We start from the raw sequence: 26233 nt of genomic DNA, 5'->3' as shown, positions 1-26233 counted from the left end.
CACAGGATGTTTTCCTCCCAATCAGTTCCAACAGATATTTGTCAATTTAGGATCCCTTCAATTGCCAAATTCTTGCAGGTGCCAAGAGATTAAGTAAAACCACAAGAACTGAGGCCCATACAGCGCTTTCCAGGATGTAAGAAAGGAGGGGGTCAGCAGGGCCTTCTAGCAAAGCCAGAAAAGGCTGAGGAGGAAGGTGCATTCCGGAAGTGGGAAGAGTCAACAGAGGCCAAACTGCCAGGAAAAGTGTGCAGTGGTTCGGGGTTGCCCAAAAAGAAAGAGCAGGAAGGCCTGCTGCAAGGATGATGGTAGGTGGCAAAAAAGATCAAGGGGAAGCCCGAAGTTCCAAACAGCAGAATTCCTTTAAATCTGCTTGAAGCAGAGAAGCAGCTGAAATGAAGAGGAGCAAAGAGGCCTTCAAGGCAGAGACAGCAGAGAAACCGAAGGCACCTGCCTTTATTGGGGAGGGGTGGGCAGAGGCAGTTAACTGGGCCAGCAGTGACTTTCTGGGAGACCTAAAGAGGCAACCAGGGAAGATAATCTGGGACATCTTGAGAGGCCGCAACACACGAATCAATCACCAGTCCTGAGGGCCTCTACCTGAGACTTTGTAAAGGATTCCAGACTGAGATTTTTATTTATCTATTTATTCAATTTCTACAGCCACTCAACTCATAGCAAAATAGGCCACCTGTTCCTAAAATTGGCATCATTCCAGAGGATGAGAAGACAGACAATGCGACACCAGTTTTTCCAGGGGGGCCCAGGGGAGAAGCTTGCCAATCTTTGCACAAGTAGCTTGCCAATACCTTCTTCCTAGGGCGGAGAGAAAGTGACTGGCACCCAGCCAGCTTCCGTGCCTAAGAGAGGGCCAGAACTCTGGTTTTCCCACTGCTAGCCTTAAATGTGAGACGTAAACAAATAAAATATTCAAATCTGAGTATTCCTCCAACCTTCCGTTGAATTAATGAAAGCCAATGAACAAATTGCAATTTTAAAGCATGTAACTGCAGGGTATTGTGAATATCGGGCTGCAACTGTGTTCTGGAAAACTCATCAGCTGTCTCCTGCTCACAGAATGGCAACTGGTCAGATTCCCCCCCAAATGACAATGCCGAGGCTACATTTCTGGAAAGCTCCCTAAGCATCACTGGCAGCAAAGATCAGATTTCCAGACCAGACAAGAAACACCACCAGATGATCTAATTGATGCTTTATTATAAGGCTACATTAACAGAATCTTGGGAGCCTTAAATGTGAGATGTGAAATGTAAAAGTACACTTCTCCCACCGTCCTTTTTGCAGTCCGAGAACTTAAGGAGCGTCCCCCTGGAGCCTCTCGCCTGCCCATTGTCCAGCTGCAGGCTCAGCTGTCTCTTATCTGCCCCTTTCGTGGGCAGCGTCTCTTGGCCCAGCTTCTCAAGGTCTTTCTCACAGCGCCTTACAGAAAATGAACAAGCAACCACAAAACTGCAATTTCAGAAAAGACTCTTCAAGTCATGTAGGAGCAAATCCTTCTTTCCTTAAAGTTTGCTTAGCAGTAGTTTAAAATAAACTACCCTTAGTTGCTCTGATTAAATCTCATCAAAGATAAATGTTCTCTAACCCAGTGTAGCCATATTACGTTTACCATATTAATATTTAAAAGTGGCTCACAGCCTCTTCCACTTTGGGATTTCCCACAGTTCTAAATCCCTAACCCTTCAGCCTAAAACAGTTAGACAGAGAAATACTTTATCACATACTTAGAAGAGCAAGAATAATTCAAGAGTAGAACCACGTACTCAAGGCACACTGATTCACTATGAAGTGAGCAGTTAGGAAAAAATCAGTCATAACTCACACATTTTCTTTGGTGAGCTGCACCTGAAGAAGGAAGCTGCAGCTCATGAAAACAGGCCTTTTAATAAAATCAGTCAGTCAGTCAGCAAAAGCGTGCCAAGCTCCTTCAGCTAGCTGTGGATAGTGTCACACAAGGATACCTGCCTGTCTGAGGTGATTTTGAGTTCCCAAATAAGTAAAACAAAATAAATAATCATTTTAATAAGTAATAATTATAAATAACTCAAAGCAGTGAACATACCTAACACTCCTCCTGCTTCCTATTTTCCCATAACAATCCGGTAAGGTGAGAAGCTCCTTTCTAATTGTTCCATTCTATTATTCTTGCCCTATTTCTCACCTTTCTGCTATCACATGGTTGGCGTTATGATTTATACAATACAATCGTTGCACATGGATCCTTTAAGTTAGAGAAACAACTGAAGGGGAGAAATAGAAGCCTAAATAATCTGGCATATTTGGGTTATCTATCATTGTAGTCCAGGAATTGCTGGTCTACATCAAAGGTGAACTTGGCAGGAGGCCAAAAAGAGATGTTTTGGATGGCAGCCTAGTAAAAAAGGCAGAGTCAACTCACATGTTGCAGAGCTGAGGACGACAGAGACGGAGGAGCCATCCAGGATGTGTCACAATGTTGGGCAGAGCAAGTTTGTGCAAGGCACAGCAATGCCCAGGAAGGCACTAAAGGACTTCAGCTCAAGAGAGGCAAACAAACTTTGCATCCTGAGGTTGTGGCACATTTAGAGGCAAGAGTTGGACTGAAGAAAGATCAGAAAAAAGCAGAGTTTGTGTAATGACAAGACAAAATCTGGCAACGGAATGGACCCGAGAGGGCAAGAAAAAGATTCAAAAAGTCAATGTCACACCTGAGCAGCAAAGGGTGTGGTTGATGGGTGAGGAGAATGAAAGATGTATCTGTGGGACTCATTTAACACTCAATGCAAGGGACTCCAGTCTGTTCACAATGACAATGAATAAAGATTGCATTTAGTACAAATGATATTACTGAGCGATTCCCAGCACCAACAGCTCTGCCCAAAATTGGTCCTCAAAGGCCCTGCAAAAGACCCAGAGCTGGAGCCCTCCGTGCCTCGGGAGGCCAGCTGCTCTAAAGGAGGGGAGCCTGGGGAAGCCTCCTGCTGAGGTCCTGGAAATAAGGGGGGCTTTCAACAGGAGCCGACAGATCCCACCTAGGAAAGTTGATCTGCTGGATCCCACCCAAGGCTTTCTGCACAATTCTGCACCTTATTGTGTACTCAGAATACGCCACTGGACAATACAGCCCCCACTTGGCTGCAGGGAGCCCTGGATGGTGGCCGATCTGTGTCAGCCTGATGCACACACATTTACTTGACTGCCTTGCTGATGGAATACCCAGCTGTGGGTCCCGCCAGTTATCCCGGCACTGCTTTTCCTCAAAATGAGCCCCCAAATGCTTTGACTGAGGCCGATTCAGGGCTTCAGTTGTAGTAAACAATTCACACTTTTTCCTATCGACAAATCCCATGACGTAAAAGCAGAGGCCTTTGTGAGCTGTAGCCTGCTTCATCCCAGCTCTGGCCATTCAAAAAAATCTGCCCACGAGGAGAGATGCTGCAGGCTCCTTGGCTGCTGCCAGTTCCAGTGCTGTTTCCATGGCTGGTGGGATCAGCTGAGGAGCACAGAAACCCTGGCTCAAAAGGAAGGGAAGGCAAGCCAGGGAGCTGTCAACAAGCCTTTGAAAACCAACTCAAACGGATTAAGGTTGGCTTCACTAGAAAGCAGGTGAAGTGCCTGGGAAGGGGGGGGGACTTCCCTGCTGCTACCCCACAAGGAGTCTGGTGGTTTTTAAAAAGAGCCACAGCAAATGAACAGGAACCTCCACACACAGAACACTTGGTGGCAGCTTAAAAATAGACTGCAGCAACTGCAGCCTGTAACCACAGCCCTCTCTGTTGCCCCAAAGCCCCTGGCCCTCTGGCCTCTCCTCCTAGGCCTTAAAGGAGCCCCGGGAAGAGGTGAGGACCATCAAGGGCCTGGTGGCTCAGCAGACAGATAGCATTGTGATTAACACCAGCTGTCTGCAATTAGTGTAAGTTCAAATCTCACCAGGCTCAAGGTTGACTCAGCCTTCCATCCTTTCTAAGGTGGGTAAATTGAGGACCCAGTTTGTGGGGGCAATAAGCTGACTTTGTATAAATATACAAAAGGATGAAGGCTATTGCTTAACGCATTGTAAGCCGCCCTGAGTCTCCGGAGAAGGGCAGCATATAAATCAAATTAAAAAAAAAAAAGGGCAAACCCAAACGGGACCAAGGGAAGGGAACAGCAGGACAGCCTGGTAAAACAGCCAGAAAACCTGCTAGGAGCTGCACCAGGAAACCCTGGGCCAGAGCCTCCGGTGTAAGTTCATCAGAGGAGGGGTCCGGCAGAGGGAGGGTCCTCTTTCAGAACTTGGAAAGTTTATTTATTTATTTATTTATTTATTTATTTATTTATTTATTTATTTATTTATTTATTTTCTATACAGCCTTTCTCCCGTAGGACTCAAGGCGGTGTACAGTCAAGAAAAATATAGACACACAAACATCATAAAATTGCTAATTAAAATTATTACTTAGTTTGGTCAATTAAATAAAACCCAGAATTAGATCACATTTAAAAAATCATTCACATGTTCATATGTTTAGCCCCGCCTGTTGGAACATCAGGGTCTTGAGGGCACGGCGGAAAGCACGGAAATCAGGGATAGTCCGTATCTCTGGGGGCAGTTCATTCCAAAGGGTTGGAGCCCCCACAGAGAAGGCCCTCCCCCTGGGAGTCGCCAGTCGACATAATTTGACTGACGGTACCCTGAGTAGTCCCTCCCTGTGAGAACGAACTGGTCGGTGGGAGGCTATTGGTGGCAAAAGACGGTCTCGTAGGTACCCAGGTCCTAAGCCATGGAGCGCTTTAAAGGTGATAACTAACACCTTGAATCGCACCCGGAAGACCACCGGGAGCCAGTGCAGCTCGCGTAGGAGAGGTGTTACATGGGCGTAACGAGCTGTGCCCATAATCACCCGCGCAGCTACATTCTGGACCAGTTGGAGCCTCCGGGTGCTTTTCAAGGGGAGCCCCATGTAGAGAGCATTACAGTAGTCCATACGGGAGGTAACTAGGGCATGAGTGACCGTGCGCAAGGCGTCCCGATCCAGAAAGGGACGCAACTGGCGGATCAGGCGAACCTGATAAAAGGCACCCCTAGCCACGGCCGTCAAATGATCTTCTAAAGATAACCGTGAATCCAGGAGGACACCCAAGTTGCGGGCCCTCTCTGTGGGGAGCAAGATCTCATCCCCTATTGTCAGTGATGGTACCAGCTGACTATACCGGGACGCCGGAAGCCACAGCCACTCGGTCTTGGAGGGGTTGAGTCTGAGCTTGTTTCTCCCCATCCAGATCCGCACGGCCTCCAGGCAACGGGACATCACAGCAAGGGCATCATTGGGGTGGTCTGGGGTGGAGATGTATAGCTGTGTGTCATCAGCATACTGATGAACACTCACCCCAAAACCACGGATGATCTCGCCTAGCGGTTTTACATAAATGTTGAACAGAAGGGGTGAGAGGACTGACCCTTGCGGCACCCCACAAATAAGGTGCCTCGAGGTCGACCTCTGCCCCCCTGCCAACACAAACTGCGAACGGTCAGAGAGGAAGGAGGAGAACCACCGAAGCACGGTGCCCCCTATTCCTAACCCCTCCAGCCGGTGCAGTAAGATACCATGGTCGATGGTATCAAAAGCCGCTGAGAGATCTAATAGGACCAGGATAGAGGAGCAACCTCTGTCCCGAGCCCTCCAGAGATCATCCACCAACGCGACCAATGCCGTTTCCATGCTGTATCGTGACCTGAAGCCCGACTGGAACGGATCCAGATAGACAACTTCATCCAGGTATCGGGGTAGTTGTCGCGCCACCACACTCTCAACAACCTTTGCAACAAAGCGAAGATTGGAGACTAGACGATAATTTGATAATATAGCCGGGTCCAGGGAAGGCTTCTTGAGGAGGGGCTTCACAACCGCCTCTTTCAAGGCGGCGGGAAAAACACCCTCACTCAGAGAAGCATTTATAATCCCCTGGAGCCAGCCTCGTGTAACCTCCCGGGAGGCCAGTACCAACCAGGAGGGACACGGGTCCAATAAACATGTAGCAGCGTTAAGCTTGCCCAGAATCCTGTCCACGTCCTCAGGAGCCACAGAGTCAAACTCTTCCCAGATAACGCTCTCAAGACCTGCCCCCGTCTCCTCTCCTGGATCTACCCAATCGGAGTCCAGGCCTTCCCGAATCTGAGCGACTTTATCATGCAGGAATTGTACAAAATCCTCAGCTCGACCCTTTAAGGGATCTTCCCGTACCCCCACCTGAAGTAGGGAGCGGGTCACCCTAAACAGCGCAGCTGGGCGGTTCTCTGCAGATGCAATAAGAGCGGAGAAGTAGCTAGATTTCGCCGCTCTTATCGCCACTAGGTAGGTCTTAATATAAGATCTAACCTGTGTTCGGTCAGATTCAGATCGGCTTGTCCTCCAATCGCTCTCCAGGCATCTTTTCCAACGCTTCATCTCTCTCAGCTCCTCGGAAAACCAAGGAGCTAGACGAGATCGGCATCGGGTCAGAGGCCGCAAAGGCACAACGCGGTCCAAGGCCCCAGTAGCCGCCCTGTCCCAGGCGACCACCAGGTCCTCAGTCGAGTCGTGAGCCAGAGTCTCAGGAAATGGCCCCAGCTCCATCAGGAACCTTTCAGGGTCCATCAGGCGCCTGGGACGGAACCATTTGGTTGGTTCCGTCTCCCTGCAGTGGGTGGAAGTGACTTGAAAGTTCCTGGAGAAACTGGCTGGACTCTGGAGGAGAAAAGCCTTCCTGAAGAGGGCAAGAGTTAGAGCTTGACAGGGAGGGAGGGAGGGAAAGGAAAGAGTTGAAAAGGAAGGAAGGCAGGAAGGAAAGGGAAAAAGGGAAGGAAGGAAGGAAGGAAGGAAGGAAGGAAGGAAGGAAGGAAGGAAGAAATCAATTAACAGAGAACTGAAGAGGTAGAGCTACTAGAAGATAAAATCCGGAGCCAATATACGGGCAATCTACCTGGGCACAAAGGTTATTTACAGGCTGCAAACAAATCTGGCATTCCTCAAATGGGGGGAGGGTTAGACAGCCGCTCTTCTGGAAGAGAGAGGTTCCAGGAGAGAGAGGCAGCCCTGATCCACCCAGCTACACAACACAGAGACTCACAGGAGACACTGACTATGGCATTGTCTGAAATAATTCTGTAGATCCTTTGCCAAAAACTATTTCTGTTATTACTTGGATTCTGAGCTTTCTGGTATAAAATGTTTGGAACAAATAGATACATAATTAGGAATAAAAATATGTTTTTTCCCCTCAAGGTAGCACAACTACTTTCTCCAGTCTCATTCTCTAAATGTCTTGATTTGGGCTACCTGGCAAATACATCCTGGTAACTAAATTGCTGTAGTTTGGACCGGGAGGAGCTCCTAAACTTCCAGCTGTTCAAGGCAACCCCCAGGTACCCACTGCCATGAGGTATGTTTGATAAAAACAGCCTCTCTCATCACTGAGTGGCCTCTTGTTTTCCTCCTCCTGCCAAATGCAGCACCTGGCTCCCTGCCCTGCCAGAGCCCCAGCAGCTACCCGGCCCTTTGCTCCTCCTCTCCATGGTGCCTGCCCAGAGGCCATCGCTGTGTCTGTGGAAGATGGGAGAATTCCTTCACATTTACTGGCAGTCTCAGCAAAAGCAGCTGGCACAACAAGTAAGTGAAGTAATTTTTGCTGCATGCATTTTATCAGCAAAGAAAGACTGAATGTTCCAAATAAATACTCCAATGGGCTCCAAGAACTTGGTCGAAAAAAACCTTTTCCTTATCCTCCCCTGGGCAGAAACCCAAGAATTCTGCAAGAAAATGAAGACCATTAGCAGCAACCAAAGAGAAATCAGTCTGGCAGCTGTGCTAGATTTCTGCCCTCTGAAAGCGGCCTAACCATCAATCGAGTGGGCCAAATCACATGCAAGCAAAAAGCCTTTGGTTCTTGACTCAGACAAATGGGGCCCAAGACTGGCAAAGGTCTGGCCGGGTCTCCTACAGCAAAGCTGGCTGAGGAATTCTGGGAGTTGAAATCCCAGGTCAGAGCCAGGTTAGCGTCCAGGTGAACTCAGAGAGACAAAGAAGAGCCAACCTCCTGCACTCAAGATCCAACCTAGCCTTGACACTGGAATGTGTACCCACACACAGAGCAATGGCCACAAGATTGTTTCATTTGTTGTTCTACTCTTGCTCATCTTGTCTCTCAGCGCAGCGGAACAAACTTGCAGAATAAAAGAGTTGCAAGGGACCTTGAAGGTCTTCTAATCCAACCCACTCCTCAAACAGGAAACCCTACACCATTTCAGACAAATGGGTGTCCAGTCTCTTCTTAAAAGCCTCCAGTGATGAATCACCCACAACTTCTGGAGGCAAGCGGTTCCACTGGTTAATGGTTCTCAAGTCCTAGATTGGTTCTCTCCTTGATTAGTTTCCATCCATTGCTTCTTGTTCTGCCTTCTGGAAAATAAGTTGACCCCCTCTTCTTTGTGGCAACCCCTCAAATACTGGAACATTGCTATCAGGTTATCCCTGGTCCTTCTTTTCACTAGACTAGACAAACCCAATTCCTGCAACTGTTCTTCATACGTTTTAACCTCCAGCCACCTAATCATCTCAGTTGCTCTTCTCTGCACTCTTTTTAGAGTCTCAACATCGTTTTTGTATCACGGTGACCAAAACTGGATGCCGTATCCGAGTGCGGGTTTACCAAGGCATTATAAAGTGATATTAAGAAGTCACGTGATCCTTTGTCTGCAAAGGTATATAGGGTCTCCCGATTAAGCAGGGGGTTGGACTAGAAGACCTCCAAGGTCCCTTCCAACTCTTGTTATTCAACCGCAGATCGTAGACCCAAAGGACGGAAGTCCCATTGGGGAATGGGAAGGTGGCCCTTCCTTCGCTGCCAGAGAAGGGGCTACCTTTCCCCGTCCATGTTGCCGACATCGGCCGTGACCAGATGCCTCCACCGGGTCCCCCTCGCTCCTCTCCTTCTAGCGAAAAGGCTGGCGACGCAGCCCGCGGCCTCCCCCTTTGGGGCCACTTCTCTCCTCGGGAAACAAGGAGGCCCCTCCGCTTCCCTTCTTGGGGCCCAAAGGCCGGCACGGCTGCCCGGGGGAACCGGCTGTCCTGGCAGCCTCTGCCGTGGAGAGGAGCCCGCAGGCTCCCCCGGCCCCTGTCAGCAGCCCGGCCGCCGTAACGACCCGGACAGGCGCGAGGGGGCGGCCGAGACGCCGAAAGCGCCCGCGGGGCAGCGGCCCAGACCCGGCTCCCTCCCTGCAGAGGCCGGCGGGGGGGGGCGGCGGCTTCCCGGGGAGGCTCTTGGGCAGCGGCTGGGCGACCCCTCCCCTCCCCGCACCCGGGCCTCGCCCCCCCGCTCGGGGAGCCGCAGAGACGACGCCGAGCCCGCCAAGGCTCCGCAGGGCCAGCCGGCCTGCCGAGAAGCCGCGCGCGAGGGCCGGGCGGCAGCCGCTCCCCCGAAGCCGATCCCGGCGACTCACCGGCAGCGAAGGGCGAGCAGCTGCCAAGGACGCGCCGCGCCACGTGCCTCTCCGCAACGCCCCCGCCGAGGCCCGCCGGCCCGCCCGGGGAAGCCGCGCTCCGCTCCCAGGCTCCGGCTCGCCCGCCGCACCTTCGCCTGGCCGGCCCCAGAGGCTGCGCGGCCGCCCGGCTGGCCCGAAACCGCCGCTCATGCCGGGCGGCCCGCCTGGAACGCCAGCAATGCCGCCGGGCCGGTTGCCGAGCGGGGGCGGGGCGGGGCGGGGGTCGTCCGGAGCGGCGCCCGGGAGGGGAGGGGAGGGGAGGCGGCGCGGCGGCTCCAGGGACGGAGCTCACCTGGGCGCGCGCGCCGGCCGGCCCCCCCCGCGGAGTTAGGCCAGCCGGAGACCCCCGGCCGAGAGGGTCCGGGACCGCCGGGGGCTTCTCCGAGGGAGCCGCGGGACGAGGCGCCACGGCCGCCGGGGGAGTAGCCGACCCGATGGCCGTGGCCGAACTGCGCCGCCGTCCCGAGTGGGCAGGGAAGGAGCCGGTCGGGATCCACCCGGCTGCCTTTGACGCTGCACCTTCGCCCCCCTCCCGCCATCTGCCATCTGCGCCAACCTCCTTGGGAGGGCCAGGCCGCTGCTCTCCCCCGCCGTCGATGCAGCCCCGGGCTCCAGGGCCCCCCGGAGACCCCGAAGGCCAGGAAGGGATCCGACGTCCTGCTGGCTTGAGTGAACTGAACATCAGGCAGCACCAAAGCCTGTGAAGAACTCGATTATGATTCAGTCTGTGACCTGGTTCACACCACACCCTGAACCCCAAACTGGGATCTGCTTTAGGTGACTGGGCAACCGCCCATTTTGATGCAAAGCAACACACACACCCCCCCTAAGAAACTGGAGCAGCTACAGATAACAGCAGCCCTGTTCTTCTGAGCACAAGTGGTGGTAACAGTTCTATAGCTCACAAAAAGGAGTTAGTTGGAAAAGGTGTTGTCCAACTCTGATTGGCCCTCAGGAGCTCCTGGTCTTTTCCCAAGGTCTTCTGCCTCTCACCTTTCCTTCTAGGTGGTCCCCTTCCCAAACACTCAAGACGAGGATGAAGAACTCTTGTCCAGCCCCATCTGAAGCTCACTGCTCTGGCTGGATCCTGCCCTGCCTGCCATTCTTGGCGCCGTTTGGGTTGCTCAGAATATGGCCAGAAGGGCTCTGGAAGGGTCTTTGAAGTTCTAAGAAAATGCCTGAAATAAGGAGGTCAGAGGGCTCCAGCTTTCCAGCTGGTCGAGAAATGAGGCACACCATGGATCAGAGAAGAGTCATGTCTTTCTCGCTAAACTAGGAGCTTCTTTTGTTGTTTAAGGTATTCAAAGTATGTGCAGGAGGAAAGCTATGCCAGGTGACCTGGTTTCGGGGGTTGGAGCGTTAGATGTGACACTTCTGGTTTATCAACTGGCCGGTGAAGTCATTCCTTAGCTGCTGCTGGGAAGAGGCCATCAAGGAGAGTTTCACAGTCACATTTGACAACAAAGCAAGCCCTTTCCCGGTTCCCATGAAGCACAGACCCAAAACCGACAAGCTTCACACTTTCTATATGCTCAGTCACAGGAAATCATGTCAATGTTGAAAGTCTCCCGGCCTAGCACATTGTGTGACTGCAGGCTCCAGACTTGTCAAGTGTGAATCCAGCCACTGAGTGTACAGACTACAGAATAAGAGAGTTGGAAGTCTTCTAGTCTACCCCACTACTCAAGCAGGAACCCCAATAGGATTCCAGACAAATGGCTGTCTAATCTCTTAAATGATGGAGCACCCACAAATTTGGGAGGCAAGCCTGATTAAATTATATCACGAATAGGAAATTTCTCCTTAATTCTGGTTGGATCTCTCCTTGATAAATTTCTATCCGTTACTTCTTGTCTTGCTCTCGGGTGCTTTGGAAAATAGGTTGACCCCATGGGGAGTAAAATCCACTTACCTTCGCTACCAGTTTGCAAATAGAAGAGCATGTTTGCACACCACACCTCTGTGCATGCGCAGAGCATCAAAAATGTGACGTGATGATGTCCGGGCGGGTGGGCAGAGCCTCCCACCACCAGCGCTACCGCTTCACCCGAGCCGGATAGAACCAGCTGTATTTCACCACTGGGTGACCCCTCTTTTTTGTGGCAGTCCCTTAAATATTGGACAATTGCTATCATGTCACCCCTAGTCCTGTTTGTTAAACATTCCCAGTTCCCACACCGTTCATTGTTTTAGCCTCCAATCCCTTAAGCATCTTTGTTGCTCTTCTGTGCACTTTCTTGTATTGTGACCAGAACTGGATGCAGTAACACAGTAACAGAATAATAGAATTGGATGGTACCTTGGAGGTCTTCTGCACCAGCAGGAAATCCTATATTATTCTGGGCAAATGGCTGTCCGATCTCTTCTTAAAAACCTCCAGTGATGGAGCAGCCACAACTTCTGAAGGGAAGCCATTCCAATGGTTAATTGTTCTCACTGCCGGGAAAATCCTAGGTTGCTTCTCTCCTTGATTAGTTTCCATCCATTGCTTTGTTCCTGCCTTCTAGTGCTTTGGAAAATAGCTTGACCCCCTCTTCTTTGTGGCAGCCCCTCAAATATTGGAAAATTATCATGTTACCTTCTAGTCCTTCTTTTCTAACTGTCTTTTAATGTTATGTGCTAGTGGAAATATGAGAATTTTTACATTCAGTTATTTCAGTCTTTTTACTCTTACAATGTGATGGAATTTAATAAGGAGGTGGATTCCCAGCAGGGAGGGGTGCATTTCCAAGGAATAAGAGTAACTCAGTATGGATGTTACGTGTGAGGGAAAGAGGTTGAAGTCAGTCCCTCCCTAATACTAGTTCCCAGATTGTACGGTAGATACAAATAGTAGAGCTTGGAAGAATCACCAGGTATCATTCTTGGTTTTGGAGCTGAAATATTTCTGTCTAGCGATAGTAGAGGGTCTTTTCTACCAGCTAGAGTCCCCAGGGCTATCAACTGCTCTGTTTTCTCCCTGCATCCCAGGATTTCCCACTGTCTCTGATTATTATGTTGTTGTTGCCTCTTGCCATAATCTGAGAAATTCCTTTCCTGATCTGGCTGGCCCTCCTCAGCTGGGGATCCACAAAAGTCCCACTGGTTCCTATATGTTGCAATCAATGTTGTGCTTGCTATAAAGACACATTGATTGTATTCATCCCAAATGACAGCTGCTCTCCGACCCTGGGAACATTGCTTATTCAAATCCCTGTCAGAACTTGTATCGTGTTTCAATATTTTTGTTTCTGAAGAAGGATGGTTGTTTTAAAATTCAGGAAGGCCAGTTTAATAAACTTCATGCTTGAAGACTCACAGTTCAAGGTCTTAATTTTTCCAGTCAAGAAACACAGCTTCCGAGGGTTTGTGGAAAATAGAGCATGGGAGACCTAAGTCATCGTTTATTTATTTATTTATTTATTATGTTTGCTATTATGATTGTGAAGAAGGTTCAGGAAGGCAAAGCTTTTACAGCAGCTAAGTAAATTCTGCCTCTTCATTCCTTTCATTCTTGGCCTCAGAAGACAAGGGTGCTTTTCTCCATCGACCATGGGAGCCTCTGTGTCCCAATGTCTCAGGCAGGTCTCTCTCCTTCAGTAGGAGCCCATCTGCAGGCCTGTCCACTCGCTCAGGTTGCCCAAGCCAGAAGAAGGAGATATGAGGAGGAGCTCCCCCCATAACGCTGACCCCAGAGCACTCGCCCCAAAGGACACCTTTGAGGAAACTCTGCTGAAGCAGCAGTTACTTTCCCAGCCTGACTCGCATCCAAGGGACATAAGCGGCTGGATCATTAATCTCAGAGCAGCCAGAGCAGAATGTGGGGCTGAGCTTTGACAAAGGCCACAACCGGTGCCACTCAGCTCATTCAAGGGCATCCAGATCAGAGTTGCAATAGGACTTACACCTGTCTTCTGGATAGCTGAACCCTTTTATGCAGTAAATCCCACGGCCATCCAGGAGTTCCTCTACCCCAGAACCATTATGCTATCTTGCAGGGCCATCTCCTTCCAATCAAGCTCAATAGTTTGTGGACATGTCCCTGCTTGCATTTTTCTTGGAAATAAGGCAGAAGTTTGCCTTGCCTTCCGGCATGAGGGGTTGAGTTTTTTGATCTTTGTTTCCTTCTTAGCCTAACCTCTAATCTCAGGATTTTATCCTATCCAACGAAGCAGGCCTGAGGCTGCTGACTTTTTCCAGATCAGCCAAGGCCAACCTTGTGTTGCCATCTAGCTGGGCATATTGTATAGGCAAAAAAGCCAGTGGCATTAAAGGAAGACATTTCTTTCTGCTGAGTAAACACAGAGCATAGAATAACAGGTTTAGAAGGGACTCTTTCTCCATGGAGCTGTGAGGGGTCATTTCCACTTGGTGGGCATCCCCTGTCTCCACAAACATTCTGCCACAGTGGCATCACTCAGATATGGTACTTTGCCATTCTTTTATGTACGAGCTGATGAATGGTGCCAAGATGGCTTCTTCCCATTGTTTCAACATCAGCAAATTTACAAACAAGCAAACAAGCTCCAGCTGGGACTAATTTTTGCATTTTCCTTTTGTCAGCTGTTGGAACTCTGATTGATGGTGGTGCTTTCAGCAGTTCAAGAGGGTCATAGCCAACTTAAAACTACTCTGAGGGCCCTGGACGCAGACATTTGGAGCAATGACTTCCCAGGCTCTCATTTGCAAATAGCTGCAGGTGTCATCAGGGTTTTATCCAAGGAGGAGAAATGAGGAATAATTATTCTGCTTTAAAGGCAGTCTTGAGACAGAGGCCTCTCATTACTGCCATAACCAAAAATACATCTAGAGCAGTGGTTCCCAACCTTCTTGGCACCAGCGACTGGTTTCGCGGAAGACAAATTTTCCATGAACCTGGGGAGGGGGAGATGGTTTCAGTTTCACTCACTTGCCCACCGCTCACCTCCAGCTGAGCAGCCTGGGAGTTGGGGACTCCTGATGGGCTGTGGAAGTGGTGAGTGTGTGCAAAGCTGCATTTGTGAAAGCGTCCAAAACTATCTCTCTCACACACACACCGCTGCTGCCTCAGCCGATTCACTGAGCCAGAAAGGTTGGGAACCGCTGATCTAAAGTATCTGGCTCCAAACTGTACAGGGGCTGCTACTTTGGGAATTCCTGCGTTCAAATTGCCAGGGCAGGAGCAACAGAGAAGCCACATGCAGCAAGGGTGATGGAGATCCCTCCTGCCTCTCACAAGGCAACAGCCACACATAGTCTTGAGGAGCAGATCCTGGAAGAGGAGGAGGAAGACAAGGCAAAGCAAAGCGAAGGAGGCCAGACATGCCGCTCCCCTCTGGGACCCCAGCGGTGGGGAAGATTTCCTTTGCTGAAAGTTGTACCAAGTGCAAGAACTTTTCTGTTGACCTTTGGACTAATTTAAAGTTTTATTTTCATTATTGCTTTAAGTTTCATTTTAATGGGTTCGGATGGTTAATTTTGATGTACCTCATTGTTAATTGGACTATTTCAAATTAGTGCCTGTGGATTCACTAGAGATCCATGTAGTAAAAAGGTGGATTAAAAGTGTTCCTATACAAGTAATTTAATGACTGAATCCTGAATAGAATATTGTTGCCTGGGGCATATGTGCATGAAAATGAAAAATGTGTGTTGCGATGCAAAAACCATGACTGACGTGTTTGTGTCACATTTCTGACCTTTGTCCACCTTAGGTGTTACAGAGACCCTTGTCAAGACTCACACCCCGCCCCCTCTTATTTCAAAAGCTTTCTGCTCATCCCAATCTGTCTGCCCATCTGTCTATCCTGCTGAACATAGAGAAAGAACAATAGGGTTGGAAGGGATCCTGCTCAAGCAGGAGACCCTACCCCATTCTAGACAATGGCTGTCCAGACAGGACTGCATTCCTGGTCGTTCTTTGTCACCTGAAGTTCTCTACCACTGGTGAGGAAGACAGACAAAAAGTGAAAAGAAGAACACTTTCCTTGCCAAGTGCTTGCTTGGAACCTGCTGACTTTGATCCCTTTGATCCTTTGGCCTCTCTTGACTCAGACTGACTGGTTTGACCAGCTGTGGTGCGGATTCCCTGTCCTGACTGAGTTTCACCTTCCTTGCTCAGCCATCATCACACACTTCCGACATCCTTCCCCAAATCTTAAATGCTGACAGGTGGGGGAGAATGAGACTAGAAACAGAAGCCCAGTCATCTTCACACAAAAAGAAAATGCAAACCAGCTTAACAAAAACAGATCCATAAATGACAAGTTAGGGATGCAAATTGAAATAAGCAAAAATAAGGTAACAGAACACCTGTCAGCTCTAGACAGATTCGAATCACTGTGTCCTGACAGATTACATCCCAGAGTTCTGAAGGAGCTGGCAGATGTAATCCCAGAATCTTTCAATTTCATAGTTCTTGGAGCACCAGGAAACTACCTGAGGTCTGAAAAAAAGCTGACGTGGCTTCCATCTTGAAAAAAAGGGGAAAAAATCAGATCCAGGAAATTACAGACAAATCAGCAACATCAACATCAATACTTGGGAAGATCTTGCAAAAGATAATCAACCAACAAATTTGCAAACACCTTGAAGCAAACAAAATTATAACCAGTAGCTAATATGAATTCATCAAAAACAGATTATGCCAAACAAATGTTATTTTTTGTATCCCTTTCAGATCCAAACATACTGCTTTAGCACAGCATGGCACTAGATAAATCTGAGGCAAATTTTATTCTTGCATGGTGTCTGACTCCATTAGCTATTGCAAAAGCCAATGCAGAATTCACCCATGTCCGCCAAACAAATATTATTTTATTCTTCAAGAAAGTTATTAAATTAGTGGCTCAATGAAATGCTGTGGACCTAGTATACTTTGATTTCAGTAAAGGGGACCACAGCCTACTTCTTGGCAAGCTAGAAAAATGTGGGGTAGACAGCATCACCACCAGATGGGTTTCTAATTGGCTGGCAAATTGTACTCAGCGCGTAGTTCTTAATGGTACTACATCTACATGGAGGGAAATAAGCAGTGGGGTACCACAAGGTTCCATCTTAGGCCCAAGACAATAGCGTCATAAATGATCTAGATGAGGGAATATAAGGGTACTCATCAAATCTACTGATGACACTAGGCTAGCAGGAATAGCCAACACCCTGAAAGACAAGCTCAAGATCCAAAAAGATCTTGACAGACTTGAACACTGAACCCTATCAAAATGAAATTCAACATAGTGAAAAGTGAGTTTTTTTACATTTAGGCAAGAAAAAAAGTCTGTATAGGTACAGGCTAGATAAAACTTGGCTTAATGCCAGTAACTGTGAGAAGGATCTAGGAGTCCTAGTGAACAATAGTTTAAATATGAGCCAACGTGCAGCAGCAGCCCAAAATGCGAATGCAATCCTGAGAATGTGCTCAAGGATCGCGCCCAATAACTCCACAGGCAAGTATTCATCAATCCAGATATAGTTTATTAACAAGGCATCTTATCATTACAGGTACAATGCTGGAACTGCTGCTGGACCGCATGGCTGACCCTTAAGTACCCCTTGGGCGTGGCTAAGGTAAGGAGGGGTTATTGGGTTAGGGTGGACCTTGGGGGTTGGCTTGCCCGGCCCCCCCTGCTTCCAGCTCTGGTTCAGAGGCAAGGCATTTATTCCTGACAAATCCTAGGCTGCATTAATAGAGGGATAGAATCCAAGATCACATGAAGTTCTAGTACCTCTTTATAAAGCCTTAGTAAGACCACACTTGGAATACTGCATCCAGTTCTGGTCACCACAATATAAAAATGATGCTGAGACTCTGAAAAGAGTGCAGAGAAGAGCAACGAGAATTATTGGGGACTGGCAGCTAAAACCTAGGAAGAATGGTCACAGGAATTGGGTATGGCTAGTCTAATAAAAAGAAGGACTACCGGAGACATGATAGCAGTTGTGGGTGCTCCATCACTTAGAGCAGAGGTCTTCAAACTTGGCAGCTTTAAGACCTGTGGACTTCAACTCCCAGAATTCTCTAGCCAGCTATGGAGAATTCTGGGAGTTGAAGTCCACAAGTCTTAAAGCTGCCAAGTTTGGGGACCCCTGACTTAGAGTCTTTTGAGAGGAGTTTGGAGAGCTGTTTGTCTGAAATGATATAGGGTGTCCTGCTTGAGCAGGGTCTTGGACTAGAAGACCCCCAAGGTCCCTTCCAACTCTATGATTCCATGTTCTTTCTTTTGTTTATCAGAATAAGATCCCCCAGCCCAAATACTGTAATTAGTCAGTGAAGGAAAGGTGAGGATAAAGAAGGAAAAGGCTTCCCAGAGACCAACCAGTGCGGATCACCTGGGCATGAAACTGGCCTAAGAAATCCTGGTCCAGATTTCAGCCACTTCATTCTCTTTGGGGGGGGGGCAGAGGAGGAGGCGGCGCTGAAGCTCTATCCTGGCCATGATCTGTGAGCTCTCGGCTGCTTTACTCTCATCGCTTTCACTTGAAGGGCTGGCTATCAGATGTTTTGAAAAACTTAATGTCACTTAAAGGCATCCAGCTTCCTTTGGATGCAGGTATAGCATCCAGCTTTAAAATGAAAGTTCTTTATTTTTCCAGATTCGGCTATCTGGTTTCTGCTTTGGGTTCTCCTACATGCTTCTTCCAGGAGCAGAGTGGTTAGATTTATTTCAGGTACGAAAGGTCCCCGATTCGACATTGGGCAGAAACGTTTATTTTTCTGAAACTTTTACTTCTCCCGAAATGGGCTTCCCAAGTCAGTTAAAGATGAGCTGGTCCTGGCAATTCAGCCCCTTGAAGGAGTTAGTTAGTGAAAGGGTTGGGGGGGGGGGGGCGATCAGATTAAATGGTTTGTGGCTCCCAGTGGCCGGCAGGGGGCGCTCCCGTTCACCCATCCCAGCAGAGGCCTTTTGCCCAGTCGGAAGGGGGCGCGGGGAAGCACGCGAGGAGGCCGCGGCGCCTTCTCCGGTTGGCAGGCGGCTGAGGCTTGCATGTCGCAAGCAGGACTGCAGCTCTGCCCCCAGGCTGTAAATGCGCCTTGCGGGAGGGGAGGCTCGGGAGAGATTAGCAGAACCCTCCGGCCTGCCTGCCTGCCTTACGACGGGCCTTTCCAGGGCAGGGCAGGGCTGGGCTCTCCAACCTTGGCAAGTTCTCAAAGTCCACAAGTCTTAAGGTTGCCAAGGTTGGAGAGCCTGTTCCAAAGGGCCGCGACTGAAGGAGCTGGAGTTCTGGCTGCCCCGGCCGTCCCGTCCCCCTGGCCGCCCCCTCCTGCCATCGGGCTCGGCGCCTGCAATCGCCGCAGGTGGGAATCGTCCGCACGGCCGGCAGATCCCGGGTTTCCTCCTCGCGGCGCTCCGAGGGAGCCAGGAAGGGAGCGCCAGGACCCAGCCGCACGGCGCTCTCCCCCAAGGTGGCCCTGGCTGGACCGCTGCCCGGCCCATTGAGCAGAGCGGCGTGTGCTTGGAGCACCCGCTGCCGGCTTTAGGAGCAGTGCCGAGCCGAGCTACCCCGGGAGGAGTGGGCGCGAACTGGCGCTGCGCTCTTGAGTCCGACTGAGGGAGTCAGCCGTCTCCATGGGGAAACCCACAGCAACGCGGGGAGAGGCAACCTGGTGCGAGGCAGCAGCCCCGAGGCCGGACTCGAAGCTTGCCAGCCTTTGGGGGAAAGTGGAGCTCCGGTTCCCGGTTGGGGGACTGGGGCCCTGAGCGATGGTGGCTCCCGGCCTCGCTGGCGTGGGGCAGAGGGAGCGTGGGGGAGTTTGCGAGGGCTGCTCAGAGGGACCTTTGGGGAGGTTTCAGCAGCCAGAAACTGAATGAAAAAATTTGGAGAAGCTAATAAACTAAACAATTGATCTGATACAGACATTCGGGGCTTGTGATGCATCCATTGAGATTCTTTCAAATTAATATTTCTACAGCTGCAATTCTTGTTTCATTTCATCTTCATGTCAGTAAGCAAATACCACAAAGAGTCACTGAAGGGAAAACAGGTCAATATTATGAACCTTTTCCTTCTACTGTGTGGGGGAAATGACTGGTAGCCTATAATCCATCTTAACTTCTACATGGCCTGCATCTTCTGCTACTGTGTGTAGATGTCCTTATCAATGCTGTTTTCTACTCTTTCTAACATACTTTTTTTTGGCATTTTACTGCTGTGCAATATATTAAAAGACACACAACAGAAGGTGTTTTAAACAAATCAAATATATTTACTGTATATTTAGAACCTGTAAAAAGCCAATATTGCTTAATAGAGATTTCACTTGCTCTAATTTCTCTTGGATTTTTGCTGAAATTCTTCTAAGGATACAGTTAAATAGCTCAGTGTGTAAAAAAGTTTTTTTCTCCTTCAGTCATGTCCAATTCTCACAGACTATCTGGACAAGTCCCTGCAGTTTTCTTGCCAAGGTTTTTCCGGAGTGGTTTGCCATTACCTTCTTCCGAGGGCTGAGACAGAGTGACTGGCCCAGGGTCATCCAACTGGCTTTGTGCCTAAAGTGAAACTAGAACTCACAGTCTCCTGTTTCTAGCCTGATGCCTCAGCCATGACAGCAAATTGGTTCTCTAAATAAAGGGTAAAAAATTATAGGGGTCTCTTAATTGCCAAGACTCCACCCCAGCCCACTTTGTTCTTAATAACACAACATTAGAGATTATTTTGAATGGCTGCACAATCCAAGCAAATGCGACCAGCAAGGACTTGCACAGATATGGAGGCTCATCTGGTTCTTCTACTTAGGTTCCTCTTTTTCCAAGACTTCCACTGAGAGAACCTCTTCATCCCCAGTCGGGGTTGGACTCATGGAAATCCGAACAGGATGGTTGGGACTCTTGCAGATCTTTGTCTCTGTTCCGCAGTCGTTGGGCTTGGGGGAACCAGCTAGTGAAGCATGGCTAGCTGGTGACTTGGGGACAACTGGTGTGGAACTGGCAGCCTGAAAGAAAAGTCAGTCCGATTGGGAATCGTATAAGAGGCCTTGATAGGAAAAAGATGCTTGCCTTAAAACTGGGGAAGCAACATCTTAGTTCTAGAGTTCAATCTTCTAGATCAGGCCCCAGAGTGATGTCCATGGGCATAAATATGCCCAGAGATATATCACCCACTTGGTTCCCTGCTAAGCTGACTTGAGTTTGCTTTGGGTTACTTTAATTAAAATGAGATTGACACGGGAACTGGAATGCTGCAGAGCAAAATGTCCATTGAGCAGCAGAAGTATTCCTAGAAGATAAAGTTGACAAAAGATTTTTTTTGTCACAAAAGATTTGCTCACAAAACAATCAAGAGGAGCAAACATGGTGGAATCCACCTTAATGGCTGATAGAGGGTAAATCATCAGCATCGTCCCAGTCAGTGGTTATTTGAGACGGGCCATGCTCATCTGTTTTGTGAAAAGCACTTGACATGCACGCCCAATATATGTACCCACCAGCTCCAAATGATGGGAACTTCCTTCTCATCTCACGAAACTACCCATTCAAGGTTCAGCTATGATTTCCTCCAAAGTGCGATAAGCCATTTTCCCCATCTTGGTGTCTCCCAGGGTTTACTGTACAAGCTGCAATTTTCTGGGTTCATGTTATATGCTTGAGCCATGGTTTATAAATGTTTGGCTTGCTGAGCCACAACCATGATTTAAAAGTTGTAGCAATTAGATCCATTAGTGGACCAAGCCAAAGGTGAAGAAGGCTACATGGCTCCAGCCCACCCCTTCCCAGGCAGATTTCCATAATGCTCCCCTCTCGCCAGGCCACTTGGAGGGTTTCAAGCACACCTGGATTGCCTTCAGCTCCTTCAGCTTCCAGCGGAGGTGAGCCAGTCTGCCCTTGCCCCCCAATCTCCCTGCAGCCACCAGGGCAGCTTGCAAGAGCTTGGGGGTCCCAGCTCTGGGAGGGATGATGGGGAGCCCCTTCTCTTCTTTGGGCTTGGTGTTGTTCTTCAGCATTCGCCTAGAACAGAACAAAAGCATAGCATTGGAAATTGGCCAGATCTGTGAGAATAAATTGCATGTGTGAATGCAACAAAATGACTGTGTGAATATCATGGCCCTTCTCTGAACTTCCTTCAGAGGCTCCTCTTCTAAAATGTGTGTTTATGCTTCTTTGGAGTTTCCTTTTAAAGTGACAAATGGGAGGCCCTTCCAGATGATGAGTGCCCCATGTGAGTCCCCAGAATCACTTTGGATAGTGAGACGTGTGGCACATTTAATTAATTCTTTAATTAATGAAAAACGTTGTGCAGTGTCTGCAGCGAGAAAACATAGGAAGATCTATTTCCCACTTAAAACTCTCGGGGCAAAGAGCTGTACAGTCAAACCTCATATGAAAGCTGTGGTAGTCTACAGAATTGTTCCAATCAAGAGCAACCTTGTCATTTCCATAAAATTGGAGAAATCATCAAAGGTATCAAAACATGGATAATTGAAGAAAATAATTTAAGCACCATCTGAAGTGAATCGTAGCCTCTCATAGTGCTGTCAAACTCTTAAATATGACTCATTCACTGCCATTCATGTATAGAACCCCTTCCCTGTCTTAATCTGTTAGTCCTTTCCCTGACTAGTAGAGAACCCGCTCCCCAAATTTGTCTTGTTTCATGGCAGGCCTGGGGAACAAAATAAAACCTGAAGGGCCAAATGCCTATTATCTGAACTGTGTTAGGCAGAGCCATGTATTCTTGGGCAAGGAAGTTACCCCAGGAGGACAAGAGGGTCCTCATGACAGATTTCCAGGGAAAAACTCAACCCAACACCTAGAGGAGAGGGGAAGAGAGGAGGGGAAGGCTGGAGGGAAGGGAAAAGTTGAGGAGGGGAGAGGAGACCAGACCACACAAAGCCAGGTCAGGCCAGGCAGGAGAGGGCATATTTCACCACCAACTGATTCTGACCGCAGACATGGCCCCCATCGCACATCAGGTAGCAGGAGCCTCTCCGAATTGGACTGACTGGCATGCCGTAGACGGGAGAGCAAACTGATTAATCAATTAAAATAAACCTTTGATCATCCTACATCTCACCTGGCTTTCTTCCGCAGCAGCTTTTGGGACTCAGGATAGTGCACCAGAATTTCATTCAAATCCTTCTTATCCAGAATGAAAAGGTTTGTAAATCCATGTGCCACAACATTAGCGGTACGCCGATTTCCACCTCCCACAGCCAGTAAACTAATAGAAATAGCAAAAATACAAACTCAGCAGCCAATTTCTCCTCTCCTATTCCACAGAAAGGGGCAGCAACTTCATTCTACCTGCCTCCACCGAATCTTCCAAGACTGTCATTCAGTAACAACTAAACAAATGTAAGATCCAGTAATCCAAACATTTCTTCAATCTGATAGTACATAACCACTGTGCCAGGCCGTAATGCCCACACAACCTCAAGGTAACCTGAGCAGGAGGTGGGGAAAAGAGCATCCTAGATTTGTGGGGAGAATGGAACTCAGCAGCTTAACCAAGATCTTAGAGTCTTTGCTGCCGGAGGTCTTCTCAGCCAGGGCTAAACCTTTTAACTCTCGGAAGTCATCCAGGTAGCAGGCTAATAAAGGCTATTTTGCCCAATATCTAAGAATGGCCATGGCAAGATTTCATTTCCCTCAGTTTCTCCCTATTAATTCCAGCTACAAGACTGATTTCCTCCAGGCAAGATTGTTTGAGAGTCAGTGCAGCTTCATTCAAGTATTTATTTGATTAGGTTTATCACCTGCCTTTCTCTACTTGTATAAATGCTCAAGGCAGCTTGTAAGTTTAAAAATCAAACATTAAAATTAACTATTAAAGGCTAAGTGAAAGGATGTGTCTGATACTGGAGATACAGGATTAAGTGCACTTTCCTGGGAAGAGCCCCTCTTGCACCCCAGGAGATGAGCCTCCGGAGACAGCAAGGCTCCTCTGGTGAGGGACCCACAGCGGCTAGAACCCTCCTTTTGCCTGGAAAGCCATGGGGAGCAGCAGCATCCGGGGTTCCTGGTTATTGCCTCCGTCAAGGGTTGCTCACATAAACCATGTCTCAAGATGAGATACCTAAAGAAGAGTCACCTGGTGGCTTAGGTGCTGGAATTGGAAGGGGAGAGTCAGAGGACGGCTGCACCTGTCACCTCACAGGCCTCTTGCTACGAAATGCCGTTGGAGGAGAAGCTCCCTGAGCCTCAGAGAAAAGGCGGAAGAGAAACGCAGCAGAGAAGGGAAGAGGAACACCTGCTGCGGTGGGCCTGACCTTATTTCTCCAAACACAGAGCCGGCTTTCAGTGTCACGAGCACCGTTTTCCCATCCGGTCCCCCAATCACCTGGACTTGTCCCACCTGAATGATGTACATCTCGCGGCCGATCTCCCCCTAAGGGAAAATGAGGGGAAAAATGAATCTGAGCGGTTCTGCCCCCTTGGCTCCTTTTGCTCTGCAGAGTTGAGGGTTAGTGCCCTGAACTTCATTAAGGAAGAATAATTGGGATAACTTTTTCTTTTGGAAATTTTGCACAAATTATTATTATTGTTCATCGCAGTCATCCAGATGTTCAGACTGTATTTGGCAGTTTTTATCCCCCTATTTTATCTCTCCTTCCCAAAGACCTGGGATAGACAGACGTGGACGTTTGATGGTGTTCCAGATACTGTCGCAGGATGTAAGCCCTTCTGTGTAAAGTTGTCTTTTGCAATTGATGGTGAATTTGTCAATCCCAATGGTGTTCAAGTGGTGCTCCAGTTGTTTTGGGATTGCACCCAAGGCACCTGTGACTATTGGTGCTACCTTTGCTTTCCTTTGCCACCCATCTTGTGATTCAGGGTGACTTTGAGCGGAGTTATTTATTTATTTATTTATTTATTTATTTATTTTAAATTTTAATTTGTATACCGCCCTTCTCCAACAGGACACAGGGCGGTGAACAGCCAGAATGAAACAGAACATACAAAGAGCCTTGATGGTACAGTGGTCTAAGCACCCTGTTATTAACACAGCTGCCTGCAATTACTGCTGGTTCGAATCTCTCCAAGGCTCAAGGTTGACTCAGCTTTCCATCCTTTCTAAGGTAGGTGAAATGAGGACCCAGTTTGTGGGGGCAATAAGCTGACTTTGTATAAAATATACGAAAGTATGAAGGCTATTGCTTAACGCATTGTAAGCCGCCCTGAGTCTCCGGAGAACGGCGGCATATAAATCAAATTTAAAAAAAAAAAAATTTAAAAACTATTTAAAAATAATTAAATATTTTTGGCCACAATTTAAAACAACCCAATTAAAATCAATTAAATTTAACCAAAAACTGTGGGATCAAGCCAGCCTGGCTAGGTGAAATAAATAAGTTTTCAGGGCCCGATGAAAAGTCCGGAGGTCTAGTATTGTACGTATCTCTGGGGGGAGGTTGTTCCAGAGGGCGGGCGCCACCACAGGGAAGGCTCTCCCCCTGGAGATCACCAGCCGACACTGTCTGGCGGACGGCACCCTGAGGAGGCCCTCTCTGTGCGAGCGTACTGGCCGGTTGGAGGCTATTGGTGGCAGAAGGCGGTCTCGTAAATACCCTGGCCCTAAACCGGGGTATTCAAGGAGTTGCCTTGAAATTACAACTTCTGCATCCTAGAAAGTTGCATCTGCAGTTGCAAAGTGGAAATGCAGTATTTCTGTGGGCTGGGGTAGAGGTTTTAATAAGGGAGGTGTTATCAGACCAATTTAAGGCTTAAGGAGACTTAAAGAGATGGTGCAGTCTTAAAGGGAAAGGGCTGAGCCACCATCCTTCCCAATGTAGGCCCTGGAGAAATTACCCTATCTAATCCGAGAGGAAAATTTCTGGGTTAAATATTGTCTGGCACCAAAACTGGCTCTCCCATTTAGACAGGAAAGGAGCTAATTTGCTATCTCTTCATTCTTGTGAATTTAGGGTCAGCAACTAAATGGCAAATAATGACCAGGAAAATGAATAATGCCCCATATTTGTATATTTGCAGATAATCCTCCATTTGATGTTTTTTGTCCTATTTTCATTTGTGACTTCTGATTTTCAGAGGAAAAGGAAGAAATGAATTCCCTTTTAAAAAAAACAAGCTCTTCCTCCAAAACCTGTGTGTATTTTTTAGCTCTGCTACTTCTGCTTTGCCATTATTTTAGTTACTGGCTTGAATGCTGCTTTCCCTGACATCTAATAACTAGGAATCGTGTAACAGCTGTGATGATGGCCAATTAGATTTGGCTACCACAACCAAGCATCTAGCTCCACTGACATTCCCACACTTAAAAACCCTCTTTCTATTGGCTTCAGTGGCATTATCCAGAAAAAGCATAACGTGGGGAGCAGGTGATGGAAGAACCTCCTCTCTTCTTCCATCACCTGCTCCCCACGTTATGCTTTTTCTGGATAAATTCTTACGCCTTACCAGCGTGACTGAATTGTGCTGCAGCATTGCTCACTGGTTACCTTTTTGCACACGTAGTCGTTAGGTAAGTACACCACAGATCGCAGCCTCTTCAGCATGTCAAAAATCATTTGCCGATCACAGCCCTGTCCCAAAGGAAGGAAAGAAGGCTTGGACTCTGCTCTTCTGGCCAGGTAAGAAAGAGGAGCCTCAAGTCAGCTGGCAGTACCTGGAAGAGCGGCACTTTGCTCACAATGCTGTAGTTTACATCGATGGCGATGTCCAGCTTCATCTTGTCGGGCAGCTGCGTGAGCAGCTCTGATTCATCTGCAAGTGAGGGAGAGAACAGTTTGCCTTCTGGCCTCGTGGTCCGATGGGAGAGAATGGGGCTGGGGTATCCGTGATGAGCCCCATCCCTCAATTCCCCATCCTGAGCAGCCTTGCA

At 48.5% G+C, this 26233-nt stretch overlaps 1 protein-coding gene and 1 non-coding gene across 2 annotated transcripts in view; both read right to left on the bottom strand.

Annotated features, from left to right (window-relative positions):
- Positions 1–16119: 16119 nt before the first annotated feature.
- Positions 16120–16254, bottom strand: LOC139323785 (small nucleolar RNA SNORA15). Its single transcript, XR_011601014.1, has one exon. It is a non-coding gene; the product is annotated as a small nucleolar RNA SNORA15 (small nucleolar RNA).
- A 3929-nt stretch (positions 16255–20183) lies between these two features.
- The window catches only part of CNGB1 (cyclic nucleotide gated channel subunit beta 1), a 29913-nt gene continuing 23863 nt past the window's right edge, over positions 20184–26233 (bottom strand). The window contains exons 13-18 of the mRNA XM_070952694.1: positions 26018–26115; positions 25851–25934; positions 23661–23779; positions 22466–22612; positions 21225–21399; positions 20184–20387 (exon numbers count right to left, since the gene is read on the bottom strand). Coding sequence (XP_070808795.1) covers positions 20184–20387; positions 21225–21399; positions 22466–22612; positions 23661–23779; positions 25851–25934; positions 26018–26115 — 827 coding nt within the window. The remainder of the gene's footprint in view (positions 20388–21224; positions 21400–22465; positions 22613–23660; positions 23780–25850; positions 25935–26017; positions 26116–26233) is intronic.

Source organism: Pituophis catenifer, unplaced genomic scaffold (assembly GCF_029215685.1).
Source record: "Pituophis catenifer annectens isolate HBS135680 unplaced genomic scaffold, rPitCat1.0.hap2 SCAF_13, whole genome shotgun sequence".
Classification (NCBI taxonomy): Eukaryota; Metazoa; Chordata; class Lepidosauria; order Squamata; family Colubridae; genus Pituophis; species Pituophis catenifer.
Note: the sequence above shows the minus strand (reverse complement) of the source record. Positions and strands in the feature narration are given on the sequence as shown.